The sequence below is a fragment of the Megalopta genalis genome, chromosome 5 (genome assembly GCF_051020955.1).
Source record: "Megalopta genalis isolate 19385.01 chromosome 5, iyMegGena1_principal, whole genome shotgun sequence".
Taxonomy (NCBI): domain Eukaryota; kingdom Metazoa; phylum Arthropoda; class Insecta; order Hymenoptera; family Halictidae; genus Megalopta; species Megalopta genalis.
Window position 1 is genome coordinate 7,031,585 of NC_135017.1, and position 10,869 is coordinate 7,042,453.

The 10,869-nt window shown below is 30.7% G+C and overlaps 2 protein-coding genes across 7 annotated transcripts; both read left to right on the plus strand.

Annotated features, from left to right (window-relative positions):
* The first annotated feature begins 620 nt into the window (after nucleotides 1-620).
* LOC117222386 (kinesin-like protein Klp61F) lies at nucleotides 621-5,637 on the plus strand. The gene is made up of 17 exons (XM_076521864.1): nucleotides 621-843; nucleotides 934-1,081; nucleotides 1,203-1,352; nucleotides 1,453-1,613; nucleotides 1,690-1,839; nucleotides 1,932-2,168; nucleotides 2,243-2,618; nucleotides 2,682-2,953; nucleotides 3,043-3,182; nucleotides 3,261-3,361; nucleotides 3,448-3,789; nucleotides 3,870-4,097; nucleotides 4,174-4,353; nucleotides 4,425-4,647; nucleotides 4,715-4,836; nucleotides 4,908-5,136; nucleotides 5,266-5,637. The coding sequence occupies exons 1-17, from the start codon at nucleotides 779-781 to the stop codon at nucleotides 5,361-5,363; spliced, it is 3,222 nt and encodes a 1,073-aa protein (XP_076377979.1). The 5' UTR covers nucleotides 621-778; the 3' UTR covers nucleotides 5,364-5,637.
* A 304-nt stretch (nucleotides 5,638-5,941) lies between these two features.
* Nucleotides 5,942-10,337, plus strand: LOC117222387 (jerky protein homolog-like). 6 transcript variants are annotated; one of them, XM_076521866.1, is made up of 8 exons: nucleotides 5,942-6,023; nucleotides 6,174-6,347; nucleotides 6,422-6,542; nucleotides 6,639-6,992; nucleotides 7,083-8,135; nucleotides 8,407-8,751; nucleotides 8,838-9,893; nucleotides 9,941-10,337. In XM_076521866.1, the coding sequence occupies exons 3-8, from the start codon at nucleotides 6,524-6,526 to the stop codon at nucleotides 10,126-10,128; spliced, it is 3,015 nt and encodes a 1,004-aa protein (XP_076377981.1). In that variant the 5' UTR covers nucleotides 5,942-6,023; nucleotides 6,174-6,347; nucleotides 6,422-6,523; the 3' UTR covers nucleotides 10,129-10,337. The 6 variants fall into 6 exon arrangements, with proteins under 6 accessions (XP_076377981.1, XP_076377983.1, XP_076377984.1 ...); XM_076521868.1 differs by having other exon boundaries at nucleotides 9,956-10,337; XM_076521869.1 differs by lacking the exon at nucleotides 9,941-10,337 and having other exon boundaries at nucleotides 8,838-9,129; nucleotides 9,207-9,356.
* The last annotated feature ends 532 nt before the right edge of the window (nucleotides 10,338-10,869 follow it).

Below are 10,869 nucleotides of genomic sequence, written 5' to 3' on the forward strand. Positions count from 1 at the left end.
TACAAAAACAGCATTGTATTCCTCAATCCGCACCGTTGAAAAGATTATAATTATTATAAATAATCATAAAAATACCTGTTTGCACACTTAAGATGTGTATTTATGTTTCCCGTAATTTTTGTATGCGTTGATTACAAAAAAATTACTCGCCTTTGTATTTTACATATATATAAAAAACAAATTTAGAAAGTAAAAAATAGTTCGTAAAATTATATTTAAACAATTTTTTTATCAAAGATATCAATTAAAATTAATTAAAAATTATTGCTTAACAAACGCAAAAATATTTAATTACCTAAAGTTAAGAATGATTATTTTTTAAATTTTTAGTGAAAATTTCATTTCAGTATCTCCAATGGTTCAAAAGTTATAAGAAAATGTCATTGCATTTCTCGATCCGGAGAATATTTTTATTTGAATTGAGTTTCTTTTTCACTCCTAATAGAAAACGTCGGTGGCTCCATCTCGTATTTATTAAGCAGCTACACATCTCTAGGTAATACTATTTCTGTAACGAAATTTGTACAGCACATACCGACCTGCTGAATCCGTAAAGTTACGTGACTACGTTATTTTGCAATTCAAGAATCTGCCTTTAAATGTAACACAGTGCCTCTAACGGCCGCTTGGACTACTACGTATTTTGAATTCTTTTTCCGTTTAAATCGTAACAGAAGAATGTGTCGTGTTTAGGATAGGGCACAAACTTTTATGCGGTGAGTGAAACATACGGTTTTATTGATGTGTCAAAAGTCAGTGCTGCTAATATAAAGGAAACATGCTCAACTCACGAGTTGCAAAGAAAGAGAAATCACAAAACATACAAGTTTTTATTCGCGTCAGGTAAGAAACTATCAATCTATTTACTTGTTCAATTCCAAATTTTTTTTTCAGCTGTGCATGCTAAAACGATACATTTTGTTTTTCTTGTAGGCCTATAAATGCAGCCGAGCAGAATAGTAAATCGTCAACAATAGTAGAAGTTCCAAATAACAAAGAAGTAGTAGTACATGAATTTCCAAAGGATAATTCTACAAAAAGATTTAAATTTGATCATGTATTTGGACCTTTTTCGAAACAGGTATGTAAGTCCTCTTACAACTTTGTTTTGCTCTTTTGATTGCATCACTCCACTTTTTTATATTTGTACATCATTTTCAATATTCACATTTAAAACCCTCATATGCTTTATCAATTGTTAGATCGATGTCTACACTGCTGTTGTTAGCCCATTATTGGAGCAGGTTTTGGCTGGATATAATTGTACAGTATTCGCATATGGGCAAACTGGTACTGGAAAAACCTTCACAATGGAAGGAATCAATACGGATCCAACTCTACATTGGCGAAGTGTAAGTTGTTCATGTAATAAATTAAAAATAAAAATTTGTATTATCACTGTTAAGGACATGTATTTGTTAAAACAATATTCATATAAATTATTTATTGTAGGATTCATCTGCTGGCATGATTCCACGATCTTTAAGTCACTTGTTCGACGAATTACAATTACTAGAAGCACAGGAATACACAATTAGAGTTAGTTTCCTAGAACTGTATAATGAGGATTTATTTGATCTTCTGTCAGCTACAGATGATGGCTCTAAAATAAAGTATATAGTTCAAAATTGTATAATCTTCTTAGTTTTTATGTATTTCAATAAACTAAGAGCGTGAATGTTTATATAGATTGTATGAAGACACATCGAAGAAAGGTGCAATTATTATTCATGGATTGGAAGAAATAACAATACACAGTAAAAGTGAAGTTTACAAGATTCTTGAGAAAGGATTAGAAAAAAGACAAACTGCTGCAACATTGATGAATGCTCAATCTAGGTGAATATTTTATTTTGTATACTAATTCTATAGATATACGTTTTCAAGTATATTATTGTAAATATTAATTTATAATGTTAAAATGATTGCAGTCGATCGCATACAGTATTTTCGATTACGGTACACATGAAAGAAAACAGCATCGACGGTGATGAAGTTTTGAAAACGGGTAAATTAAATTTGGTAGATCTAGCAGGTAGTGAAAATGTGGGTAGATCTGGTGCTGTTGATAGAAGGGCGAGAGAAGCTGGTAGTGTTAATCAATCGTTATTAACACTCGGTAGAGTTATAACAGCTCTTGTTGAAAGAGCACCTCACATACCTTATAGGTAATGAAATTCTACAATTTGTCTTTTTATGGAAGGAAAGATATTTTTAATACTTTTATCCATTGGTTCTACAGAGAATCTAAGCTCACAAGATTGTTACAAGAGTCATTAGGTGGTCGCACAAAGACATCAATTATTGCAACCATATCCCCTGCTTGTATAAACCATGAGGAAACCCTGTCCACGTTAGATTATGCTCGCCGTGCGAAAAATATCACCAATCGCCCCGAGATAAATCAGAAGTTATCGAAGAAAGAATTTCTCAAACAATATACTTCAGAAATTGAAAGACTGCGGCGAGATTTATTGGCTACACGTGAAAGAAACGGTGTTTATCTTGCAGATGACAATTACAACAAAATGGTAACATTAATCGCTTCACAGAGGAAAGAAATAGAGGACAAAATTAATCACATAAAAGCTTTGGAGAGAACTATGCAAGATAAAGAGGTAACTATTTTATAAATGCTTCATTTGTACTATTCAATATAACTTTTTTTTGTTCTTTTCTAGAAAATATATAATGAACTTAATGTACAAAATAACGCACAAATGCAAGAATTACACAAAACTATAGACAAATTAGTTAATACTGCAGAAGCTTTAAAGTCAACGCATCACAAATTGAAACACACAGTACAAGAAAGAGATGAACAAAAATATTTACTAGAAAAACATATTAACACAGAACAAGCTTTACTATCTCAAGCTCAATCACTGGTAAATATTGCGGATATGGCAACCGCAGATTCTCAAAAACTACATGAAAAAATTGATCGTAAAAAGTGAGTTAATTATAAACTATACATTAATAAGTTATTGCAATTATTATAGTTCAAATGATAAATAAGATACAATCAAAATACCTTTTTAGATATGCAGAACAAAAGTTTGAAGATCTTGGAGAACAATTTAGAGATAGTATTCGTCACTCTTTCGAAGGTATTGAAAGTGACATCTATAGATATGGACAAAACTTAAAGAAATTTTGTACATCGATCAGAAATAATATCGGTAAAGCACTAATCTGTCAAGTGAAAATATTTTTGTAATAAGTACGAGCAATTTAAAAATGTATAACGTTTTTCTTAGACGCTAAAACCATTATGAAGTCGGGAGTTACTAATCCAGAGATGCATCTAATTCAAACAGATCTATTAATTGACAATTTAAAAGGGAAAATAAGTGAATCCGTATGTATTTAATAAATTCTGTAAAATTACTTTTTGTTCGTATACTTTTATACTTAGTTATGATAGTAATTTCATATACATTTCAGTATTCAAGTTATCAAAATTGGAAGAAAGATAAGATGTGGAGTGCAGTAGAATCGATAGAAAAGGAGCATGAACTTTTCCATAACATTTGTCTAACATCGACAGATAAGATTAATGGAATAATTGAAACCGAAATTATCAGAAATTTGCAATTTGTAAAACAGAATGTATTAGATAAAGTAAAAGAAACTGCAACTCAAGTAAATGAAATGATAAATTCTCTTTGCAATGAAGAAAAGAATGCTTATGACAGTGTACTTAGAAATATTGAAATTATCAAAAAAGATGCAGATGAAATATGTAAGCGGCAAGAGTTTACGGAGAAACACCGTTCATTTGCAAGGGTATAAGCAGTTTATTACATGATTTTATGGATTTTACTGTATATCAATTTCAAGTATACTCAAATAGTATTATTTTTAAGATGATGGAGAATGTAACTTCCGAGTTCAATCTTTTAGAGAAGGATAAAAACGAACATTTCTCTATGGTAACTAGTAAATGTAATTACGTTTGTGACGTTTGTGATCAAGCAAACGATCACTCGACGGATACTTGTAGTAACAATATAAAATTGGAAAATACTCTACGAGAACAAGTACAAACTCATTTGGAAGAAATTGCATATAATGTAATTACTGTAATAGAAAAGGTAACTTTAACACAAACTTTGATATCATAAGGAAGTAATGCTTAGAATAGTCATGTATATTTTATTTTATTGATAGAATGAAACCCTAGTAAACGCAACTGTAACAGAAGGGAAGAATCTGGTGAACGAATTGCAATCTAATATTAATGCAAGCTCTGATGTTCTGAAGCAGTATAAAAATCTTATAGAATGTAATGAGGAAGAACTGCAGCAAGAAATGGATGACGATAAGAATAAAGCTCTTGGTCTATTGGATGTAAGTTCGTAAAAAAAACTGATTGTATGTTGATATGTTAGATTAAATATTCGAAAATGTGATGATTACAGGATGCTTTTAAAATATTCGACAATGCAAATAAAAATTATGAGAGTGTGATAAAGAACGAGGAAAATGAACTTATTAATACATACGAAAAAATATCGAGTATCTCGGAAAATTTAATCACAGAATCAACAGAATGTTGCAACGAAAATATTGAACAATTGCATGTAGCTGTGAGAGAAGTTAATCAATTCTTTGATGACGAAATACAACATGATGTACCCACAGGTAATGTATATCATCATGCATAACGCAGAAGAATTCGAATCAATCGAGCTTTTTCTTGCATTTATAGGAACAACTCCTGCTAGAAAAGAATTTTCTTATCCTCGACAATTTACTGTAACATCACCGCATGAACGAATTCTTAAAAAATTTAGAGAAACTAGGAAATTAGTTGAAACATCAGAAGATTATGTAAGTAATCATAATTTGTGTTGCTAAATGAATTTAAACATTTCACTATCTTTTTACGTATATCTATATAGAATGACTTGGATGGTGAAATAACACTAAAACAAATTGCAAACTCGACCAGTATATCTAATGTTACGATGATATCGTCAACACTAGACAATACAAGATATTCCACATCCTCTACGAACAGTGAATTATTATCGAAGCATTCCAACTCATGCAATTCTTTGGACTCCAATGAACATTTCACATCAACATTGAATATGTCAGAAGTACTCGTTCAATCAAAGAGTTTAGATTGTAAGTATTAGATTACATTGTTTAATATTTCATGTTCCAATAATCAATAGATGATCTTGTAGAATTAAAAAATGTATAACATTAAGCTCATTTAATGTTAATCTAAAAAAACATGTTTGTTGTCTACAGATTTACAGAGTGAAGATAAGGAGAATCGCAGTTGTAATTCTCTTCCTTGTAAAAAAATAAAAGATACAGAACCATTGAAACTCAAAAAGATAAATTGAGCAGCATTAGAAGAATCAAACATATATTCGTCTTTTCTTGAAATTCTTGAATTCTTTAAGAATTCGAAGCTCGAGAATAGTCAAATCTTAAACTTAATCTACTACTATTCGTAGTATCTACTTCGTAGATTTAAAAAAAATTCATGAATTCGTGTATACTTTCTTCTATGTTAGATGCTCTCTTCACTCATTTATCAAAATATCTCTATGTTAACACCTTCATACTTCATAATCACTTGCATTCTAACAAAAATATAAGAAATTTAAATCATTATTTGTGCAAAATCATGTTTTATTCCAGACTCTATATTTTATCAATATAATTTTCTTTTAATGTACAGAACAATGTAAATAATAACTATTGTGTATGGATTTTATAATTAAATTGTAACAAAAAATATAGATGGTATTTAAGTAAAAAATTAAGAATCTATGTCGTTTGTACATCCCTGTTATTACTATATAGACATTAATATTTCATTTAATAATAATTAGTACAATTAAATTTATGTTACAATGACCGCTTCATAAGCAGTAAAACTGGGGGCTCTGCAAGAGTAAAGTTGTCTACTTCTAACACTTATCGAGTGCGCAGAAGACGCACGCGCTCTTTTCAATTCTGGTTTATGTATTTACTTGTTTATACGGGAGGTAAACAAGGTAAGTCTTTTATTTCGATTAAGTTGATTGTTTTAAACATTTTTAAGGATACATGAAGTTTCGAAAATTGATGTTATATCAATTTATACTTACATATTATATAAATTGATTCCTTAAAATATTTTGCGTAATGAAATATCGTACTTCAAGAGTTTAACCCTCCAACCGCCAATCCAAAAGTGACCATGCCAAGCACTTTTGACTTTACTCATACCATCAGTTATGTTATCGCTTTGATGCCGTCGAAGACATCATGGGAAAGCAAAAATGACCCAGCTCGACTAAGCGAGGATTACTGCAAAAAATGAACCGATGGAAAAATATGTGTGTATTTTATTAATAAAAATAAAATTTTAATACAAGCAATATAATAATATAAAAACTTGTATGCGTTGCAGAAAGAATGCGCGCGCATACAATGTGTGTGAGCAAGGGGCGTTCCTAATTCTCACATAAAGGGCTTCTACTTATCGAGCGGCTACTGTAGTTCATGTGAGTTCATGTCAAATGATCAAACAGGTTGGTTCAACTACTCAAACTTTTCATAAAACATATATTATTAAATTATGTTAGCGTAAAATACAATACAACAGATTTCTTATATTATAAGAATAGTCATTTTAAGAACCAGTAAATACGTGAAAATGGAATTTAGTCATCCAAATACAAGCAGCACAAATGTCAAGGAACCGAAAACACATAAAAATTGGACACTGCAAGACAAACTGGAAGCAGTGAAAAAGAGGGATGCAGGTACTTCTATAAAAGATATAGCAGTTGAGTACAGTGTTCATGAACGAGTAGTAAGAAGATGGATTCATGATAGAGAAACATTGGAAAAACACAGTACTTCCCCCTACTCAAAACGTGTACGCTTATCTCCTGTTGAGAAAGTTAATGAAGCCTTAACTGTTTGGTTTTATGATGAAAAAAAACGTAACAACCCAATCAGTGTTATACAAGTAAAAGGTATTGCCTTAATGTTTTCAATAAAAATACAATACAAACAAATTACTTTTAAAGTAATGTTGCTTTTAATTGCTACATTATTTTTGTTAGCAAAAGCCTTGGAACTTTTTAGAGAATTTGGTGGCATGGAAACATTTAAAGCAAGTGATGGATGGTTTCGACATTGGAAACAGAGGAATGGTATTCATTGTATAACATCCGCAGGAGAACAATTATCTTCGAATTCTGAAGCAGCTAATAAGTTTAAGAATGAGATATTAGAGTTAATGGAAACAGAAAAATTAACTTCAGATCAAATATTTAACGCTGTTGAAACTGGTCTTTATTACAAAATGATGCCCAAGGAAACCACAGATCTCAACTTTGAGCACATATCACCAGGGTTTAAAAGGATTAAGGATAGATTGACTGTATTGACATGCTGTAATGCTAATGGTTCGTTAAAAATGCCATTACTAGTCATTGGAAGATATGAAAAACCACGAGCACTGAAAAATTTGGCACCACAATTGTTGCCCGTAACTTATACAAGCGAACAAAATGCCTGTATGAGCACCACTATTTTTGAAAGATGGTTTAAAGAAGAGTTTGTGCCTAGCACTTGCAGCTTTTTAAAATGGAGAGGGTTGCCTGAAAAAGCTATATTATTGCTCGATAATACTAGATCACATTCATTAACAGATGTTTTATCTGTTGATGGAATTAAAGCAGTATTTTTCCCATCTAATGTGGCATCACTTATTCAACCTCTTGACCAAGGTATTATTGACGCAGTGAAACGGCGGTATAAAGCAAAATTGTTAAGATATGTATTAAATGCCCAAACTGATGGAATGGACTTTCACGAAGCAATTAACTCATTTAATATTAGAAATGCTGTTGCTTTAATCAATGAATCTTGGAATGATATTACTGAAATAACAATTTCCAACTGTTGGAAACCATTATTAAATATGCCAATCGAGGTAGATGATAGTTCTGATCATTTCACTTCAGAATATATCTATGAAATGTGTACAAAAATTCAACATCATGAAGATATTGAATTGGATCATATCAATGAATGGATCCATGCTGGTAGCCAATTCAATTTATCTGATGAAGAAAGTGAAATCATGGAGGATTGCAACAGTAATGAAAATGGTATGTTTAATAATACAATTTGAGATTTGTATTCCAGGTAGAAAGCAAAGGAGATGTACGCACATGTATGACTAATACCTATGTACGAGGGGCATTCCTAATTGTCACTTAAAGGGTTTCTACCTTGAGCAGCTATAATTGAAGCCAAGCGATAAAACTGTTTTATACAATATCTCAAGTATAAAGTATATATTATACTTAAATTAGTGTAAAATAAACTAGTGGAAAATATAATAGACCTATACTTGCCTTAATATAATAATTATTCTAGTGACCAGAAAAAGCAACAAGAAGGAATCCAATAAACCAAGTACCAGTAGTGCAAATGTTAAGAAACAGAGAACATATAAAAATTGGTCATTGCAAGACAAATTGGAAGCAGTAAAAAAAATTGATACAGGTGCTTCTATAAGAACAATAGCTATTGAATATAATGTTCATGAAAGTGTAGTAAGAAAGTGGATTCATGACAGAGAAACGTTAGAAAAGCATAGACTGTCCACTTATTCAAAACGTGTACGTCTGTCTCCTGTTGAAAAAGTAAACGAAGCATTGACCATTTGGTTTTACGATGAAAAGAAACGGAAGAACTCGATCAGTATTTCAGATGTGAAAGGTACATGTTAATTTTCCCTTTATAGCCTGGCTTTAAATCTTTTCTGCATGAAATTGTGTAGCTTTAATTGTAAAAACTTTTGTTAGCGAAAGCTCTAGAATTTTTTAAAGAATTTGGTGGCATGGAGACCTTTAAAGCGAGTGATGGATGGTTTCGGCACTGGAAACAGAGGAATGGCATTCGTTTTATAGCAACTTCAGAGGGACACTTATCCACAAATTCGGAAGCAGTTGATCAATTTAAAAAAGAAATAGCAAAGTTAATAAAAGCTGAACAATTAACCTTAGATCAAATATTTAATGCTGATGTAACTGAACTCTATTTCAAAATGATGCCAGATAAGACTTCAGTTATCAAGACAGATTACTCAGCTCCAAGGTATAACAAAATTAAGGAGGGATTGACTGTACTGACATGCTGTAATGCTAATGGTTCATTGAAAATTCCATTATTAGTTATTGGACACTATCCTGAATCACGAACACTAAAAGATTTAGCACCCCGACTGTCACCTGTAACTTATACAAGTGAAACAAATGCCCGTATGAGCGCTATTATTTTTGAAAGGTGGTTTAAAGAACAGTTTGTACCTAGTGTTCGCACTTTTCTAAATTCGAGAGGTTTGCCAGAAGAAGCAATTATATTACTGGATAATACCAAATCACATTCATTAACAGATGTCTTAACTGTCGATGGAATTCGAGCAATTTCTTTTCCACCCAATGTGATACCAATTATTCAACCTCTTGATCAAGGCATAATCGAAGCAATAAAACGGAGATATAAAGCAAAATTATTGACATTTGTGATAAATGCCCAAGCTGATGGAATTGAATATAATGAAGCAATAAATTCATTTGATATTAAACATGCCATTGATTTGATCAGTGAATCTTGGGATGACATCACAGAAGAAACAATTTCTAATTGTTGGAAACCATTATTAAACATGCCAATTGAGATAGATGATAGTATTGATCATTTCAATTCCGAACATATCCTTGAAATATGTAAAAAGATTTCATATTATGAAAATGTTACATTGGAGCAGATCAACAAATGGATTCATGCTGACAGTCAACTAATTCTTACTGATAAAGAAATCATTGCAGCCATCGAAGGTCCACTCAGTGATGAAACTGGTATGTATTAATAATAAAATACAATAAAATAATATAAATACATTTAGTTTTTTTATTTACAGTAGACATAAAGAATGATCAACAAATACAAAATGAAATCTCACCTTCAAAAGCAATGGAAAGCCTAAACTGTGTCATTTCATTTTTGGAGAAAAATGAAGAAATTTCACTCTCTGATATGGAAACGTTAAAAAGAATAAGAGAGAGGCTATTAAAAATTAGGAACAATACTTAATTTCAAACATTGTGGTTTATTCGAGATTTATTATTTGTGAATAGTCTCTTGCAAAATTTAAGTTTTGATATTTCACAAATATTATAAGTAACTTTAATTTAGATTTAACGTTTCATATTAAATTGACTGTGATATTAGGATATAAAAGATTATAAATAATAATAATATATTTTGTAATATATAAATAAAGTAATTAAATTTCTTTTTCATTGACGTTACATATATTTTAACGTGATTATTTGTCTTTTAAAAAGCTGTAAAAATAATATAACGGATGGAAGAAAATACGCGCCAAAATAAATTAATTACACAGTACATAATAATCACACACGCGATTACAGCGCTGTAAATCAATCATAGAATATGATAATATAGTACGTGCTTTCATTTTGTCACAGAGGATATTTACAGAAGCTAAATCCCGCTATTTTTCAAGAAATTATTTCTACAACGCATGCGTCTGTAAGTACATCCATTTGAGTACATTACATTTAATGCATATGCGTACTCAAGTTTGTACACCATGAATACAGCTTCAGAACTTACTAACATAAATTGGAAATCAATTCAATTTCTTAACATCTATATAAAACAAATGTGAAATTCGTCTTAAATCTGTTTTTTACAAATTTTTACATTTAATTACATACATGACAAAATAAAAATAATTTTTAAATATTGCAACACTTTTTAACTTATTCATATGTTTCTTCATTTGGCTTTATTAATTCAGAAAAGGCG